Consider the following 20286-nt stretch of genomic DNA (forward strand, 5'->3'; position numbering starts at 1 on the left):
CTGTCTGTCTGTCTGTCTGTCTGTCTGTCTGTCTGTCTGTCTGTCTGTCTGTCTGTCTGTCTGTCTGTCTGTCTGTCTGTCTATCTAATCTATCTATGTAGCAGACGCTAGGAATGTCCACAAGGTGACGCTATTTTAACACGCGTGAGCAAGGTCACACCGTGTATCCATTTTTGTTCAAGTCTCGGCTCCGCCAAAGAGTATGGAATACTAAGAGGGGACACAAGTGATTTTTTGGCACCACCCAGAACATGCGTAGCGTTGCCGCCATTATGGACTGTAATCTTGCCGAATTCATTCTGTCAGGTCAACATGAAGACTAAAAACGATTCTATTATCAGAAAAAAAACGATTCTATTATTAGAACAGCTAATTGTTTAACTTGCTCACAAAATTGTAAAAACTGAAGTTAACTGGACCTGTCAGTGCTAGTGCTGTCTAGTTAACTAGTATAACCACTGTAATGCAGTTTACAGTTCCTGTTAGTTTACAGTTAACCATTGTAAACTAACAGGAATGGCTCTGAGACTTGCTTCGGGTTGTTTTTTGTCTGTACACAGAAAGGCATCACATCACAGCCATATGCAGATGGTTAAGACGGTCCTAGACTACACTACTCAGCCTCTTCTTTCAAACACTACCTCATGAATGTAAAGTAATGTAATAGTTTATGTTTATTTTGTTTATTTGTGTTTTTCAGGCCGTGGTGGTCACTGTGACAACCCTGACTCCGTACAGCTTGAGTGTGAATACCGGGCTGTGGCTTCTGGTCTGATTTTCAACAACTCAGACAAGACCAGCTGTGAGGAGGACCCTGACACCTTCCTGCTGCAGGTCAGCACACACACCTCCCAGAAGAGTAACCAGGTCAGCACATACACCTCCCTGGAGAGTAACCAGGTCAGCACACACACCTCCCAGGAGAGTAACCAGGTCCTCATCAACACTGAGCTGATCTGGGACCAGCACAGCTCTGCTAGGGAGACCTCTGCCGGTGACCAGGTGGAGGAGCCAATGGACCGGTCAGATACTGACAACCTGGGCGTTCATGGTGACGTATCTTTAGTTCCTCTGGAGTTTCAGGGTACTTTGATGGAGACGTTACTCCGATTTCTTTTTACACCAAAGCCTACACTGTATGTGCATTGAATTGGGACTATTGGGACCTTGAGTCTCCTGCCCAGGGGCGTTCCACAAAATTCTGGGCCCTACATTAACAATCTCTGTGGGCCCCCTCTGTGCCCCCCCCCCCCGAGATTGTTTCACTTAGTCACACAGCAGCTCAGCAGCTGGGCAAATAGGCTCTGTGCACCAGCTCCACTACTTCCTGAAAGTCACTTGGCTTCTTTATTTCCTGTCCTATATGATTGGATTAAGTGATTAATCAGGTGTGCGGCAGACCCAGCGCACACCTGATTAATCACTTAATCCAATCATATTGGACAGGAAATAAAGATGCCAAGTGACTTTCAGGAAGTAGTGAAGCTGGTGCACAGAGCCTATTGGGACTATTGGGACCTTGAGTCTCCTGCCCAGGGGCGTTCCACAACATTCTGGGCCCTACATTAACAATCTCTGTGGGTCCCCTCTGTGGGCCCCCTCTGTGCCCCCCCCCCCTGAGATTTCTCACTTAGTCACACAGCAGCTCAGCAGCTGGGCGTATTAGTTCCATAACAGAACCAATGAGAGTGTCCCCTCTGAGTATCCCATCCTCTCTGTCTGTACTGCTGCTGTTCCCTTCCCCAGCTCCCCTCCCCAGTGTCGCACAGCCATGGCGGACAGCGCTAGCGAGAGTGACACGGACGGAGCAGGCAGCAGCTCGGCCACCCCCATGTCCACCTCAACCTCCAACTCGAGCAAACCCACTGTAGTCATCTCCCAGGTTCGTCTGGAGGAACTCACCAACCGCTTAGCCTCCCTGCAGCAGGAGAACAAGGTTCTCAAGATCGAGCTGGAAACGTTCAAACTCAAGTGCAAAGCTCTGCAGGAGGAGAACCGGGACCTGCGCAAAGCCAGCGTCACCATTGTGAGTAGCAATCAATCAATCAAAGCTTTATTTGTAGAGCGCATTTCATACCCAGAGGCAACACAATGCGCTTTACAGAGAACAGGGGAGGTGGGCATACGACCCACTCTACATATTCCAGAGGGAAGCAACAAAACAGTATCACCCAGGGGCCGGATAAGTGAGCTGTAAAAACCCTGACCCCTCTCAACAAGGCGATCGAGCAAGCTCCAGGAGTATGTTTGTCTACCGGCTAAGAACATTTATAGAGCAATAAATAACATTAAATTACATTTTCAGAGTAAGAGAGGCTAATAACATCATAGGAGAGACATGGCAAACATTGGTGTATGTCTGTGTGTGCGTGAATGTGCCTGGGCCCAGATAGAGGCAGGGGTTGGAGTAGTTCTGCTAGCTAGCTAGTTTAGCATAGTTAGCTAACACTTTTATGTAAATATGTGTTGCTAGCAATAGCTAACGTGCTAGATCATCATATCAACCTGCTTACATTAGTGAGTGAGCTAGCTAACAGTTTGACTAGCTAATTATCTAGCTAGCGAACCAATGGTTGGTTAGCTTGGATGCTAGCTGGGTTGTTTTGTTTGCAATGTGTTGCTAGCAAGCTGCTAATGCTAAGCTAGTCACCCCATTTGATTAGCTAGCTAGCTAACACTTGAATGTACTCTTGTTTTTATTTGCCACCACAATGTTGTGATTTGCAGTTGTATTAATACCTATATAAACTACCTGGCCCGTTAGCTTACTAGCTAGTGAGTTATTGTAGTGTAGATAAGGCTGGTTAGACAGATGCGTCATATCTGCTCATGTCTGATTCATAGCCTCTGGAATAGCTATAGCCTCATAGCCTCTGATTCATAGCCTCTTGAATAGCTATAGCCTCATAGCCTCTGATTCATAGCCTCTTGAATAGCTATAGCCTCATAGCCTCTGATTCATAGCCTCTTGAATAGCTATAGCCTCATAGCCTCTGATTCATAGCCTCTTGAATAGCTATAGCCTCATAGCCTCTGATTCATAGCCTCTTGAATAGCTATAGCCTCATAGCCTCTGATTCATAGCCTCTTAGCCTCAGTTTGGGGAAACCGATCCATTGAAAGGGTGGGAAACGTGCATCACCCCAGCAACTCCTTTACATTTTATTCATACTAGCTTGTAAGCTTTCTAGTGTTTCTCTTTCTGCTTTTCCCTTCAACAGTGGCAGGGTTGTTGGTTCCATTGTCGATCTTAGCTATTTGATATATTAGCAATGGATGCTTTGTTGTGGGTTGAGCTTTAGGATGTATCCATTACACTTGGAAAGAGGAACTAGGAACAGCTGCTTCGGTCAAAAACAGACAACACCCTCAGCTCTTCCTTGGCACTGATATCCTTGTTCTGCTCGCTGTTCTCCTTTCTGATGGCCCATCTGCTTCTTATTCCCTCACAGTCAGTCAGTCAGTCAATCACTCCCTACAGTCAGTCAGTCAGTCACTCCCTACAGTCAGTCAGTCACTCCCTACAGTCAGTCAGTCAGTCAGTCACTCCCTACAGTCATCTACTGCAACGTCTCCCAGTATGATTCATCCGCAGCCTCTTGAGTCATTTGCTGATGGGGGAGAAAAGGGCTTCTGTTTCCTCTTCAGACAGCTGGCAGACCTCAATGCTGCAGACCTCCTTTGTGTGTGTGTGTGTGTGGGTGCGGGCACACAAGTGTGTGCCCCTTGTGCTTGTGTGTGTGTGCTGAGCAGTGACCATGGGGGATTTATTAGCACTATCACAGGTCTAATTTGTCTTCTGTGCGTCTGCAGCAAGCCAGGGCCGAGCAGGAGGAGGAGTTTATCAGCAACACCCTGTTCAAGAAGATCCAGGCGCTGCAGAAGGAGAAGGAGACCCTCGCTGTCAACTATGAGAAGGAGGAGGAATTTCTCACCAACGAACTGTCAAGGAAACTCATGCAAGTAAGTGGCACTAAGGGGAGGAATGCACTCTGGAGCGTTTTGACTTTTAATCATTTGTCAATTATTCTATCTGGAGGGTTTTTCTTTCGGGTGCCGTCGTCCGTTCAGCGGCGTTATTTTCTGCATCTCGAGGCGAGACGGCAGAGTTCAGTTTGGAATGTAGCCCAGACTGCTACTGTACTTGACGTCTCTCTTTTACGTCTCTCTTTCCCCGGTTGTTTGGTCTATTCGCATGTTGACCCTCTGCAGGCCTGACCTATGGTTTGTTGATGTGAAAGGAGCAGGAATCTCACTCAACCACATGCATGTTTCACCCTGTTAAAAGGGCTGACCGACTTTAGCCGTTTTTTCAGGTCATGTTCCCCGAACATAAAACAGACCTCCTTCTCCTGCCTCCCCGTTTCGACAGACATACCGTCCCTCCCCAGGACTTGTCCCCTCTCCCCCCTCCCTGTGTGGGTGTGAGAAATTACGGCCATCGTTTCTGCAGCGAGTTGACACCTTTGTAAACATTGTCCACTTGTCTGTGACGCACTTTTTCCATGAATTTAGACTGTAAGGCCATGTGTTTCTGAGCCAGGCTGCCACAATAATCCTAACGTGACTCGGGGCGGGATTTTAACCAACAACCCCTCTACCACCAGCCTTCCAGTTCAGCCTAGATAGGTCATAATTGAACACTGAGGGCAGCTCCTCCTATTCAAATACATATACACTGCATCACTCACTGCAGAACGAGCTGCAGTGCCTCCCTATAAATTACATTGGCATGGCGTGTTATTCAATATCATAGACTATTAATAAGCTCGTTGTAACCAGTCAAGGACACTTTCATTTCCTCTAATTGGACACTCTGTCTCTTGTTGTCAGGAAACGTAAGATGACATTATAGACGGGAAGGAAGATAGCAGAATGAATACCAAATACGGCCTGTTCCAGATTAGCGCTCCGTTTGGCTTCAGGCCGTCTGGTTCAGCTGTCTCGGGTTGTGGTCCTGAATGTGTTAATGCCGTTTCTCCTCTGACAAAGAGAGCGCTCGCTGCTACATGCGCCACTGTCCTGACGGTGACGGCGTCGATGAAACCCTGTCCGTGTTTCGGAATCGCTCCCTCGTTCCCTCACTCCCTATTCCCTATACAGGGTTCACCATGTAGTGAACTACCTAGGGAACGGAGAAAATGTAGGGTACATGTACTGTTCCCTGCAAATCAAGGTGAATTGTGGGTAATAAATAGTGGACTATCTAGGGAACAAAAATTCTGTGGAGAATTCGGACACTACAAACAAAATGGCTGACGCCCTATATGGTGCACGATATAGTGAATAGGGAGCGATTCCGAACACGGCTCCTGTCTGTGCCCCGAGGACAGGGGAACCCGAGCAGGCTGAAGCGTCTCAGCAGGGGGGCCGCACGCGACGCACCGGACCTCTTATCTAGCCGGGGTGAACGCGCTGCAGCTCGTCTCCACAGCTAAGGGGACTGGCCTAGACCTAGCATGCCCTGCGCGCTGTACCTCTAAAGACCGTGAGCCACCAGTACACGTTATTTCATTGAATTTTGACCCTCTGGGTGTGGAGAAAATCCAGCAACACTGACCTTACTGGCAAACTCTTTATTTGAAGACTGGACAGTTTTTCCTGTCTTCTAATAAAGAGTTTGCCAGTAAGGTCAGTGTTGCTGGATTTTCTCCACGCCCAGATTGTCTATACTATCCTACGCACCTGACTTCCAGTTTTTTATAAGGTGTGCAACAGCCCTTTCACAGTCATTGAATGTGCAATCCACCGAGCGCTGAACAAAATCTGATGTAGTTCCTCCCTTAATAATCCCCTATAAGAGTTCATCTGTCATCGTCAATCACATAACTCTTGCGGAACCAGCCGTCGCCAGCCCAACCCTTTCTATTGGTAGACGGCCAAAGGCTGTTGACTTTGGCAACGTCTCCAGCTGCAACGTTATACCTTTCTCCTCCCGACACACTACTCCGCTCTTAAGACAGTACCAGGCCATTGCCATCAATCGTGTTTATTTAACCGCCATGGCCTGACACCAGTCTCCTTAAATGTCCTGCTTGCATCGTTTGGTAATGACTCGCATTGACTCATCCTTTGCTTCCTGTTCCCCACCTCCCTCCCTCTCTCTCTCTCCTCCCTCAGTTACAACATGAGAAGGCGGAGCTGGAGCAGCACTTGGAGCAAGAGCAGGAGTTCCAGGTCAACAAGTTGATGAAGAAGATCAAGAAGATGGAAAACGACACCATATCAAAGCAGCTCACCCTGGAACAGGTGAAGTACACGTGTTAGACTGGCTCCGTATCGAAGCCCCGGGGGGCACGTAGCCTGGGTTCGGCCGTTCTGGGTCGTAAGCAGGTGCATGAGCGCGGGGTGGGTGCGTATAAGAGCTTGTTTGTGTTCCGAGTTGTTTGTGTTCAAGTTGTTTGTGTTCAAGTTGTTTGTGTTCACGTTGTTTGTGTTCAAGGCTTCCCGTGGCTGAACGTCTGTTCCCTTCCTCCGCAGCTGAGGCGTGAGAAGATTGACCTGGAGAACACGCTAGAGCAGGAGCAGGAGGCGCTCGTCAACAGACTGTGGAAACGCATGGACAAACTGGAGGCGGAGAAAAGGTTCCCTTCTGCCACGTCTCATTCCTTCTTCCAGAGAACTGTTGTGTAACACGTTCCCATAAGACCGATTGGAACTACTACTCACGCGGGTTTGGGATTGGGTGGATATTTTAATTAAAATGGTGATCCGTGTCTGTTATTCTCATTGGTCGGTGCGGGATGACATTGATTTGCGTTTTTTTTTTCTTCGATTGGCAGAATCCTCCAGGAGAAGTTGGACCAGCCCGTCTCGGCCCCTCCCTCCCCAAGGGACGTCGCCATGGAGATCGACTCGCCGGAGAACATGATGCGTCACATCCGCTTCCTGAAGAACGAGGTGGAGCGGCTGAAGAAGAACCTGCGCACCACCGAGCTGCAGCGTGAGTGGCCCGGGGGTCAAAGGTCGAACCGCGACCTCGCCATTACCTTCGTACTTAATCCTCTTCGTCCCTTGAGGAGCATGAGGCCGCGTCTGTCTGCTTCCATCTGGTCCTGTCCTGGTCAGCATGCTGTGCCTCGCCCCAGGTTAGGTCGCCGTTTTCAGGTCAGAGGTCACGGTTCTTCGCCAGGTTGTTTGTGGCCTCCCTTGTTTCCTCTTTCCAGGTGGAGTCCATCTCAAGGCCACTTTGGGGACACAGTCCTGGTCCATTCTGAGGACATGTCCTAGCTAGGGCTTTGCAGGCTTTGACTACTCATTGGTGGGAACGAGCGAATACCAAATAGTATTTGTTCTCAACCCCTAGGTGGCAGCATTGCATAGTCTATCTACCGGTGACAAGCAGAGCAATGCGCCAGACAGTCATTCCCTTGTTATCCAACGTTTGCCTCCTGCTACTTGTAGATTGTTGCTAGATTGTTGCTAGATTGTTGCGCTCGCTAGCTGAGTATTTGTTCCTGATTTAATCATGTGTGGGTTTATTTTATCATGGCTTGTGATCAGTGTCAGTTTGCCCAAATTTAGGTTTCACTTTCACGTTCTGACGAGTAGGTTTCATTTTCGCCTTCTGTCCACCCATAAACTCTTGAAAACCACTTTCAATTCGGTTGCATAAAAATCTCTTTTGTACCACAATAAATTAGAAGCTGTTAGTAGCGTACCAACATCATTCAAAACTCCAAAAGCTCCAACTCTCACCCACCAGCATGCTTGTGTCACGTTTACAACGGGAAAATAATATCTGTACAAAGAAAAAACAGTTGCTGGGTTAGGGCTGTGAATTTAAGAAGCATTTTAGCCATTTTAGTCGTTTGTGTGGCAGCCGCAGCACAGGAGCGGAGGAGAGACAGGTGAGGAGAGACAGGTGAAGAGACAGGTGAAGAGACAGGCCAAGTTGACGGCCCTAACCAGAGACACACAGAGAGTGTTTTCAGGGAGAAAGCCTGACAAGCATGAAATCTCCGCTTCTGTTGAGTTGCACTTTCGTGAGTCACTTAGTGTAACGTTACACCGACATTGGTATCAGTTTGGAGTATTGGGACAAAAAACTATTACTGAATTGAGCTCCGAATGCCAACCTACCGAACGAATAGTTGAATAGCCCTAGTCCTAGCTATTGGAGTTGGTGATGTTTAATTTCCAGGACCACATTGCAACAGTTTTGTGTTTTTATCCAGATTCTCATTTGAAATCCTTTCCGGACAGAAGATGGGACTTATCCTCCGGAGACGTCCATTGTGGAACGCATTGATCTTCATGTCACTCAACAATTCACCAGCATTCTGAGCCGTACGACAGACTTAACATTGCTGTTATACAGTCTGATCTTGGTTTTTCGTCTGTACTGCTTTGACGTGCAGATGGTATGAAGGATTGCAAATGCACTGTGAGCTTTCCCAAGCCTTATGCTGATGTCTTTGTAACAACTGGCGAGGCATCACATTGCTATCTATACCATCCAAGGTCGTCTGCAGAATCCTGCTGGGCAGAATTGACACCAAACTGAGGCAGGAACAGGCAGGCTTCAGGAAAGGAAGAGGGTGCAGAAAAAATGAATGTGCATAAATTCAGCACCACAGGCACCAATCACTGTAGATGGCAACTCTCTCGATTATGTTGAGCAGTTAACATATTTGGAAAGTCCACTCGGCAAGGACAATGCATGCAGTAAAGTAGACATGGACATGGATATGAGATTTTGACGGTATGATAACCTTAGGCAAAAATACCGCGATTTCACAGTATCTCTGGGGGAAAAAAAAGTTTTGCCATTGAACAAAATGTATTTTATTTTATTATTTTATTCAATAAAATATAGAACATTTGGAACATTAGAAAAGTTAGTAAATAAAAAAACACTTAATAGTCGTTTTTTTTTGCATTCATACTCACTTTCAGAGGTTATGATGCAGAAATGTGAGCATGGCCATTGTTCACCGTTTCCTGGATTTAGTTTGGGAGTGGTGAGGTCAGAGGAGGATATATCCACTGGAATGTTTTCACAGTCAAATCACAAAAAGCTAATTTTCTGCGTGACCTTTATTTTGAAATCCCCGGAAAGAACGTTACCAGAGATGAGATTTGTTTTGGAGGCCAGAGCCGTGAGGCTAGGCTCCTGCTGCTAATATGATTGATTTAGCCTGTTAGCACACCTCGTAATCGATTGTCCCTTACATGTTAGCTGATGGGTGACGGGTTGTACACAAACCCACTGCTGCACCACATTTTTGAGGATAGATAACATTACCGTGAACTCGATATTCCGACTTTCAGTTATGGAACGTATACCGACAGAGTTGAGTGATATTGGATCGGTGATTTTTCACACCGAGGTATACCATGACACCGGTAACCGGCCCGTACCTACAGTAAAGACATCAATCAATCAATCAAAGCTTTATTTGTATAGCGCATTTCATACCCAGAGGCAACACAATGCGCTTTACAGAGAACAAGGGAGGTGGGCATACGACCCACTCTACATATTCCAGACCTCAGACCTCAGACGTCAGACCTCATCATGCAGAGCGTCTACGGTTGCGTTCAGTTGACACCAGACATGTTAGATGGAGGAAGTGAGACTCTGTAAAGACGGCGAGTTTCCTTTTCTGTTTTGAATGTTCGGGCGTGTCCTACTGAACGCAGCTTTACAAGCTGTGACACATGATCGCTGAACACCAACGCTCTACTAGCTGGTCACAGCTGGCCCCTGTTCCCCAGATTGTTGATGGAAGAGTATCAAGTGTGTGTAGCAGGATCTTAGTTTTATTCAAGTCCATGTAGGTCAGAGGTATAAATAAATTCTATTTGGAAGTTATAGTAACGCAATACTAGACACAGACGGTAATACACACTCTCACACACACACACACTTTCTCCTGACACAGTTGCATTGCTATCATTATATGGCCAGCTCCAGGTGAAAAGCAATCCAGCTCCAAGCTCTCAGTTTCATTATTCTTTATTAGTGTTGCCTCAATCTGTCATTCCAGCCTTAATAACACACAGCCGGCCTTTCAGAGAAACTACACCACTCACCAATGACCTGGTGTCCTGAAGTGTCCTGAGAACTGTTTTCACCACTAGAGGGAGTAATTACTCCAATCCTCATTACTAACTCCCTTTGAGGTAGATGGTGCTATCAAGCTGATGAAATCTGGACTCTGTGTTACCTCATAGAGCTCTGTGTTACTGGAGACTTGTCTGGACCTAGTTTCCCAGTGACAATATTGCTTCTTTGATATTTGAATCCTGCTACAACACCAGGGTTCTGTAGGCCAGCAGAGTAGAGCAAACAGGAAAAGAATTGGAAACCGTGTCATTGAAAAGATTGTCAAGAAAGAGTAATACTGTAATACTGGTAGTACTGTTTTGCCTGTAGTCAGTAAAACACCAACTTATGATATTCCTACTCTTTTTCTTCTTTATTATTATTCTACACAACCCTTAACTTCGTCATACATTGTGCTAGAAACTTCATTCAAACTTTCAAATGTTGTTTTCATTATGTTTAACTGTTTCAGGGATCTATTCAGAATTTGTTTTAGTATTTTAGTTCTTAGTATTTGTTATAGTTTTTTTTTGTAATTTACGTTTTATTTGTAGTTTCTGTACCAATGAATTTGCTGGTGGAATGTTCAGTAACTTGATGTTTTTTAGAGTGGTGGCAGCTGTTGCTTTGAAAATATTCCCACATTTTGTAAACTGCTGGCACTCCTACAGTTTGAACAGCTCATACACATATTATACATCAAAATGTTAATCACATTAATTGCGGCCTTTTGTGATTAGTTAATCGTGGAGGTCATAATCGCGATTTCGATTAATTCATGATTAATTGTGCAGCCCTAGTACTAGCAGTAGTAGTTATATTAGTAGTAGTAGTAGTATTCGGTAAGAGGAGGGAGGGGTAGAGGTGAGAGGTGGGAGGGGAGGAAGGAGCTCCATCCCACAGCAGCGGAGCATCAAGCGGCGGCGGCTAGCCCACGGTTCCTCCAGGAAATGAACCACGTTCTCCTGTTCCCTGTGTGTTCCAGACACAGAGAAGCGGGCCCAGTACATCGAGGAGGAGCGGCACATGCGCGAGGAGAACGTCCGGCTGCAGAGGAAGCTGCAGAGGGAGATGGAGCGGCGCGAGGCGCTCTGCAGACAGCTGTCCGAGAGCGAGTCCAGCCTGGAGATGGACGATGAGAGGTAGGGGGAGAGGGGGTGGAGGAGGGGGTAGGAAGGAGGGACCGTTTGCCACGCGCCCTCTTTCCAACTCTCTCCCTTTCCTGAACACGGTCTCGTATGTGGAAGAGTGGTTCGAGGGTGAGGTTGAGAGGGTGGATGTCTGAAGCGTGGAACCTTGTCTCTCCTCAGGTACTTCAACGAGATGTCGGCGCAGGGCCTGCGGGCTCGGACCGTGTCCAGCCCCATCCCGTACACCCCCTCTCCCAGCTCCAGCCGGCCCATATCACCCGGTACGCACGCGCCCTTTAAGTCCATGAAACGGACATTTGAGATCACCTAATGTCCGTAGTTTGACGTATTTCCGACTCAAACAGGCTATGGGGCGGGACATAACGTTTAGAGGAATTGGGACTGGAACGTTGACAAGTTGGCGGGTTATATAACTACTTTAGACAGACTCGATAAACAGGTAGTGTTTATTGACGGGTGGATGTCGTGAGATTATTGGTTGGTCTTGCTCTTGCATTGCTGATGTAAGCACTCGGGAGATTTTGTATTACAGGATGAAAAAAACCATAGGATTTGATATGACTAAAACGAAACGGAAATTTTGAAAAATATTTGGCATATATTGTTAAAGGGGTACACACTATGACCAAGGATGTGATCCGAAATCGAAAAAAAAGTACATTTTTGATTTCATTGCGTCTTTAAGACGGCGTCCAACATGTCCCCCGGGACTCACCGTTTTATGGCGCTCTGGTCCCATCACCTGAGAGATCCGCATCCCATAAAAGAGCACCTTGGACCATGGGGAACAGCGTTGCGTAATCTAATGTGATATGACGATAGGGATTCTTTTATATTAAGTTAATTATTAAGGCCAATTAATTATCATTTCTAAGGTCAGGTACAACTTATCGTGTTCTTTTTCATGGAATGTCAATCCGATGTCACAACAGCCTTGACAGTCTGCTTATTCACCATCTTTGTAAGAAGGCCCTGCCTTGCCCGGGTGGCACTCCTTGCCTGAAGCAACTTCCTGTTATGCAGAGAGGGAGAGATCCTGCAATGTTCCGTAATTGCCACAGCACCTCCCTAGCAACCATGGCTTTTGGCTGGGTCACTTCCGGTTTCCGGTCGAGAAAAGACTTTTGTGAACTCATGCTATAACGCCCCAGGGATCGCAGCGACTGTTGTTCTGTCAAGAGCTCCTAGCTCCTTGATAAAAGGATCTTTAAGAGCTCCTAGCACCCTGATAAAAGGGTTTTTAAGAGCTCCTAGCACCCTGATAAAAGGGTTTTTAAGAGCTCCTAGCACCCTGATAAAAGGGTCTTTAAGAGCTCCTAGCACCCTGATAAAAGGGTCTTTAAGAGCTCCTTGCACCCTGATAAAAGGCTCTTTAAGAGCTCCTAGCTCCTTGATAAAAGGATCTTTAAGAGCTCCTAGCACCCTGATAAAAGGGTTTTTAAGAGCTCCTAGCACCCTGATAAAAGGGTCTTTAAGAGCTCCTAGCACCCTGATAAAAGGGTCTTTAAGAGCTCCTTGCACCCTGATAAAAGGCTCTTTAAGAGCTCCTAGCACCCTGATAAAAGGGTTTTTAAGAGCTCCTAGCACCCTGATAAAAGGGTCTTTAAGAGCTCCTAGCACCCTGATAAAAGGGTCTTTAAGAGCTCCTAGCACCCTGATAAAAGGATCTTTAAGAGCTCCTAGCACCCTGATAAAAGGATCTTTAAGAGCTCCTAGCACCCTGATAAAAGGATCTTGTAGTATTGACAGCCTTTCATGAACTGAGAGTGAGAGTACACAAGCGGTGTTTCCCCTTAGGACCAGTTGGTCACCTTTGACCAACCCCCCCCCCCCCCCCCCCCCATTACACATACGTTTGCACAAGGCAAACCACAGAGCATTCGATAGACTTTTATAGTGCATCTCCTCCTCAGATTAGGACAAATTTACACGAAAGCTTTTCCAGAATGGTAAGTGGGTCATGTGTAAGGCTGCTCTCTGACTTGAACAGTGACAGTCATGCAAATACTATCCCGTTCAGCCTCATCGTCCATTTTCTCTCAATCTTCAATATCTGACCGGTCTGTCTAACCTCCCCCCATCTCCGTCCCTCTTCATCCAGGTCTGTCGTTTGGCGGTCACACGGTGGGCTTCACCCCCCCGGCCACCCTGTCCAGAGCTGGCATCTCCCACTTCAACCCCCCCGCCCTGCACGTCCACGGAAGCTCCGCCCACGGCGTAGCGGTGAGTTAAGACCAGAGTGCGCGAGCAGAGTTGGAAAGAAAAGGATCCCACGCCATGCTCCACAAGGCCATTCTTTCACCGCGCTCACGACGTTCGTTCACAACGTTGGTTCACAGTGTACGTTGGTTCACAGCGTATGTTCGTTCACAGCGTATATTGGTTCACGGCGTGCATTCACAGTGTACGTTGGTTCACAGCGTACGTTGGTTCACAGCGTACGTTGGTTCACAGCGTACATTGGTTCACAGCGTACGTTGGTTCACAGCGTATGTTGGTTCACAGCGTACGTTGGTTCACAGCGTATGTTGGTTCACAGCGTATGTTGGTTCACAGCGTATGTTGGTTCACAGCGTACGTTGGTTCACAGCGTATGTTGGTTCACAGCGTATGTTGGTTCACAGCGTACGTTGGTTCACAGCGTACGTTGGTTCACAGCGTACGTTGGTTCACAGCGTACGTTGGTTCACAGCGTATGTTGGTTCACAGCGTATGTTGGTTCACAGCGTATGTTGGTTCACAGCGCACGTTGGTTCACAGCGTACGTTGGTTCGCAGCGTATGTTGGTTCACAGCGTATGTTGGTTCACAGCGTATGTTGGTTCACAGCGTATGTTGGTTCACAGCATAAGTACGTTCACAGCGTACGTTCACTGCGTATGTCTCGTTCTCTTCAATTACTAATGTATAGCCGTTTTGATCTGGCACCTTCATAAGTCAAGGACGAGACACTATATTACACACACACAGATACGGTGCATACACACTGATGCGTTCCGTGATGCATTCTGGATCGGACACGCTTCTTACGAAGAGAAGGATTCTGTTATCTTAGCTAACCAGGCGCCGAGCCAGGGTAATTCATAGAGCCCTAACCTCTTGCGTCACAAACCACCTGCACATTATGGAGCGGAAACCCTTGCATTCACATACTGTACAGTAGCCTATATCAAGATTAACGCGTGGGAGTACGCAACTTGGGTGTACATAAGAGACGATGGTTATCCATTAAGACATGGCTCATTATGCCATAAATTGTGCCATACATTGCCACCGCTTCCCCAAGGACATGGACTAAATGTATTCAACTCAGAGGCTGTTGACATAGAAAACATTCCACACCTTCCTGTAGGCCTACGAATGAATGTCTTTCAGAGGCTACTGATGGTGACAGCCACCTGTCTCTTGCCAAGCAACATTTCATATCATTATCTGGCTCTGATATCATTATAATTCACCCCACCATTAAAATAAAATGGAATTAAATCAAATGTATTGTTGCTTCCGGTGTTGGTAGATGTAAAACCTGTTCTGTAAAACTATTTAGCTTATTCATTAAAAACTTTATTTTTTAACCCAAAAGTAGGCCTAGGCTGCAGTCTAGCAAATTGACAGGCCAAGTGAAAGGGTTGGGTCTTTGCGTAGAGGGAAGAAACTCTGTCGCCCTCTTTCTCACGTTGCTGCTGTGTCTCTCTCTCTCTCTAAAATATGAATTCCTGCTTATTAGGATACCTTATGGGCTGGCTTTAGCAGATCACCAATTTCAGAATGGCTAGTGACAAATCAAACAAAACATTTTCAATAATGTAGACCTAAATACAATGTAATTAGGTCAGAAACAAACATTTATCGGCCTTCATTGAATGACAAACAAATGTATTTAAATATTATATTTTTACAACTTTGATTATTTCTTTTCAACGTGGTCTTATAGAAGACTTTCATGTTTCCGAGAAATCTGTCTTTTTAGATTCCAAAATGATTCTTTTCCGCATTCGTTTTCTTGTTCCTCGTTATCGTGGCTTGTTTGTGTACACCTGTACGATTTCTCAGTGTCCCTTTTGAAGTACTTCACAAACTCTCGTCGAACTAACTCGAGTAGCCGATTTTTGACAGAAAATGTTTCGCATACAATACACAGGTGCATTCTGGGCACGCTTCAAACTCATGTCGCGAGTGGTACGTTCACCGGAGCGGATTTGGCGCGGGAGAGAATGCCGACACCGACTTTTTTGTAAACCCGCTCCGTTCAAAACCCGCTCACCCCCCTCCGCTCACCTGCTTGCGTCAAGACGGAAGCTTGGCCTCTTTTTTTTTTAAAATTTTATAAATATGTTATAGTTCACAGCTATAGAATAACAGACACAGCCCCGGTTTGTTGTCTCACGGTGGGCTAATGATGCAGCTAGACAACGCCACAACGGATGTTCTTTGTGTCGGGGTGCATTGTACCGCACCTCCGTAATCTTCCGTTAGCCACCCAAAGGCCCAGAAAAGAAACAAGGTTGAAGTGTTGAGTAGCTGCATTAACACCAGTCCATACAAGGTCTGTTCGTGGCGTCGTGCCACAGCCGTTCCCCTATTGCTCCAGATACGTGGGCTTGGCGATATAAGATCTCTGACCTCCTGTGTGAGAACTAAGGAGGAGGGTGAGAGAGATCGTGGCCCACTGGTCTTACCCGGGGCGTCGCTGTGTTTATCTAATCTCTTTCACGTCGCTCGCTAGCGTGTCCATAAAAGCGCCTCCGTCATCCGCCTTACATAAGCCGCCTCCCCCCGGCATGGATTCATCAATAGCATATCAAATGAGGTCTCATCAATAAACAGCAGGTCAGCGTTTTTTTATCTCTTTTTAAAGCCGTGCAGTTTCTCCACCCCCCATAGGAAGGGATCTACATTCTAACGCACAGAACTGTGCCAGCCCAGCGCTGAGACTAACCTGACTAACCTAATTCACCACGGGGCCCTACTACTCCCATTCTGCCCCCGAGTTCACAAGCAAGTTCTCACTGTCGGGGGATTACATAACGAAGGGGTGGCTTAGCCAGCGTGGGGGTGATGTAGCGGATGATGTCGCGGTGGTTCAGGGGTGGGGGTGATGTAGCGGATGATGTCGCGGTGGTTCAGGGGTGGGGATGATGTAGCGGATGATGTCACGGTGATTCAGGGGTGGGGGTGATGTCGCGGTGATTCAGGGGTGGGGATGATGTCGCGGTGGTTCAGGGGTGGGGATGATGTCGCGGTGGTTCAGGGGTGGGGATGATGTCGCGGTGGTTCAGGGGTGATGTAGCGGATGATGTAGTGGTGGTTCAGAGGTGATGTAGCGGATGATGTCGCGGTGATTCAGGGGTGGGGATGATGTCGCGGTGGTTCAGGGGTGATGTAGCGGATGATGTAGTGGTGGTTCAGGGGTGATGTAGCGGATGATGTCGCGGTGGTTCAGGGGTGATGTAGCGGATGATGTAGCGGTGGTTCAGGGGTGATGTAGCGGATGATGTAGCGGTGGTTCAGGGGTGATGTAGCGGATGATGTAGCGGTGGTTCAGGGGTGATTTAGCGAATGATGTCGCGGTGGTTCAGGGGTGATGTAGCGGATGATGTCGCGGTGGTTCAGGGGTGATGTAGCGGATGATGTCGCGGTGGTTCAGGGGTGATGTAGCGGATGATGTCGCGGTGGTTCTTGACCCCTGCTGGGTCAGCCCAGTGTGACCCGCCCCTCCCGTTTCCACGGCCCAACTCGTTACCACAGGCTTTAGGAAATTCCACCTCTCCCTCTTTTTTTTATTCCTCTCTCTCTCTCTCTATCCCTCCCTCTCTCTCTCTCTCCCCTGCTATCTCCCTCCCTCTCTCTCTCTCTCCCCTGCTATCTCCCTCCCTCTTCCTCTCTCTCCCTCTCTCTCTCTCTCTATCCCTCCCTCTCTCTCTCTCTCTCCCCTGCTATCTCCCTCCCTCTCTCTCTCTCTCTCTCTCTCTCCCTCTCTCTCTCTCTCTCTCTCTCTCTCCCTCTATCCCTCCCTCCTCTCTCTCTCTCTCTCTCTCTCTCCCTCTATCCCTCCCTCCTCTCTCTCTCTCTCTCTCTCTCCCTCTATCCCTCCCTCCTCTCTCTCTCTCTCTCTCTCCCTCTATCCCTCCCTCCTCTCTCTCTCTCTCTCCCTCTATCCCTCCCTCCTCTCTCTCTCTCTCTCTCTCTCCCTCCCTCTTCCTCTCTCTCTCTCTCCCCCTATCCCTGTCCTTTCCTCCCTCCTAAGGTCCAGTCAGGCCACTTAAACCCCCTCATACTCACTCACTGGTAGTTGACTAGCTGATGTACTGTTGTATTTCTCACTAACGTACTGTATATTCTGATATAATATATAATGGTGTAATTCCATCTGCGGACCGTAGCTACTGTGGTCCCATCCTCCCAGGTGCAGTGTGGGTACTGGTGTAGTGTTGCTGGTTGGCAGTGGGCTGGAGCTGCATTGCAGGGGTGGGGGAACAACATACTGTACAGAGCGACTGTATCGATCAGACTATGACACGGGAATAGGGTTCGGTTCACAGGGGAAGCATTTCTATTGGACGGGAGGCGCGTTTGACGTCAGCAGGGCTTCAGTGTCAACACCGTCTCCGCGGAGGAGCCGATGCCCGTAGCTATGGAGACGGGTTAAGTAACAGGTTGAGTACAGCCTGTTCCTTGGGTCTGTGCCCATGGATGCGAGAGGGAGGGGCGGGAGGAGGGAGGGGGGTCACCCTGCCTGTTCTCCCATCAGCCATGGGGACCACCCTTGAGTTGAAACAGGTCCCAGACAGACCGGGGTGGGATTGGGGTTGGGGGTGGGGTGGGCGGGGCGAGGGTGCTCATGTAATTGGGAGTTTAAGTCTTGTACGACCGTTGTAATGTGCAGGATCGAGGTACGCAGGCTTTTTTTTTTTTTTTTTCTGTCTGCCTTCCTTTTTTTGCTTGTCACCACGGTAACACTTGAGATGCACCTTTGCCCGTCCCTTCCGAGTTCCCACGGCAACAACAGTCAGAAGACTTTCCACCCGATGTGGAAAGTTTAATTCCAGGACGTTTCCACCTTCCCATCAGCCATCTGGCCCCGTTGATCACACCCAGTCGCCGGTTCGATGGCACCAGCGGACTTTGCGAGCGACACGGCGACACGTGATGGAACTAGACCTCCAACGGCCGCCCAGGTCTGCGAAGGGTACAAGGGACCATGGAAGGGGAACACATCCGTGGAATGAGACGCAGCCCAGCCGATCACCGTTAGAGATCCATCCCAGAGCTCATCGGTGTTGAGCTAAGCGGTTCTGAAAGGCGGCTTCAGTCCAAGCCATCAAAGCCCGGATCTGTTCTCCATCACTCTCAGGTTCTGAGGTCCTTACACTGGCTTCCTGTCTGTCAAAGAATTGACTTTAAAATACTGCCGTTGGTTTATAAAGCACTGAATCGTTTAGGGCCCAAATATATTTCTGCTACGTTATGAGCCATCCAGACCTCTCAGGTCGTCTGGCACAGGCCTGCTTTCTGTCCCCGGAGTTCAAACAAAACATGGAGAAGCAGCGTTCAGTTTTTATGCTCCACATATCTGGACTATAACTAACTTCCAGAAAACTGCAGGTCTGCTGCAACTCTGTTCTTTTAAATCAACACTGAAGACGTTTCTTTTTGCCGCTGCTTTTTTATTAAATCTGAATTATTCATTCATACACTGCACTGTAACTTTTTATTCCTGTATTTTACTGCATTCCTGTATTTTAAATTTTACTGCATTTCGTTTTATATGACCTTTTATGTGTTGCACTTTGTCTTGATGCTTTTAATGTCTCATGTAAAGCACTTTGAAAGGTTGCTGAAATGTGCTATACAAATAAAATTGCCTTGCCTTGCCTTTGCACAGACACTGTTTATGACTCAGGAATGCTCATCCAGGGGCGCCCCGGTAGCTCACCGGGTAAGGCGCGCACCATATGAAGGCTAGTCCTTTGTGCGGCGGACCCGGGTTCGATTCCCGGCTCGGGTCCTGTGCCGCATGTCCTCCCCTCTCTCTCTCCCACATTTCCTGTCTCTCTACACTGTCCTATACCATTAAAGCTGAAAAGCCCTAAAAATATCAACAACAAAAAAAAGATAGGCTCATCCAGAGAAAGTCTCTGTCCACTGACGGGGGATTTAACGGTTCCTTTTCAACTGCCAGCGAAGCCCCCTAACGACGGCTTGTTCTCAGTCATGGTTTTAATGAGAGTTGTCTTATTAATGAGCATCCCTCCTCCCTCTGTCTTGTTTCTCTCCTCCAGAGGCCCTCCCCGAGAAGAAGCACCAGCCCCGACAAGTTCAAGCGCCCCACGCCGCCGCCCTCCCCCAACACGCACTCGCTCCCCCCCCCGGCCCAGCCCATGGTCCAGTCCGTGTCTTCCCCGGCGGCCATGTCGCAGCACGCGGCACCGCCCCCCTCCCAGCCGTAGAACGGGCGCCCCACGTCAAACCCGGGGTGGGGGGGGGGGGCTCAACTACTCCACACGGCGAGTTTCTAGGAGCCGCCAGGCGGGAGACGACGGCCCACGCGAGGAGTTCTGCTCCGAGGATCAGACTGAACGAAAATAATGCGCTTCTGGGATTTGTAGGCCGTTCACATCGTCGCATACGTGTGTGTATGTTCATTTCTGTTTTCGCTTGGGACTGTTGCCGATGGGAATTCTTGTTGTGGCACTAAACAGCACATAGGCCAATAATAAGGAAATCTCTTGGTGGTGTCGGTGGGTTGAATAGATGGACGGATGCGCCTCCATGCCTACAGTACCACGTACAATGGCGCTAATGTGCGACCCCCTTCCTCGTGTGTATAAAACTCTATTCTACTATTGCAATCGCCTCCCAGTAAAAACTGCTAACTCAGCAAGGGATATTGTAAGAGAAAGCTGAATCTTTAGGGGTTATACCATTATAGGGCATTGATCAGAGGGAAGTAATACCAATATACGTCAATATTCGTTTTTCTGTTTTGTTTTTCCTGAAAGAAATTTCAATGCCACATTGCTTGTCTAGAAAAAAAAAAGAACATCAAGGAGGATGGAGTCTGGTACATAAACCACAGATAAAT

At 47.9% G+C, this 20286-nt stretch overlaps 1 protein-coding gene across 1 annotated transcript; it reads left to right on the forward strand.

The window, feature by feature from the left end:
- Window positions 1-1765: 1765 nt before the first annotated feature.
- On the forward strand, window positions 1766-20286 carry LOC311323781 (coiled-coil domain-containing protein 6-like). Its single transcript, XM_084456080.1, has 9 exons — window positions 1766-2026; window positions 3814-3963; window positions 6121-6249; window positions 6481-6584; window positions 6783-6943; window positions 11037-11193; window positions 11362-11462; window positions 13304-13425; window positions 19484-20286. Exons 1-9 carry the CDS (start codon window positions 1772-1774, stop codon window positions 19649-19651), a joined length of 1347 nt encoding a protein of 448 aa, XP_084312206.1. The 5' UTR covers window positions 1766-1771; the 3' UTR covers window positions 19652-20286.

This window comes from Borostomias antarcticus (genome assembly GCF_949987555.1).
Source record: "Borostomias antarcticus genome assembly, chromosome: 2".
Lineage (NCBI taxonomy): Eukaryota > Metazoa > Chordata > Actinopteri > Stomiiformes > Stomiidae > Borostomias > Borostomias antarcticus.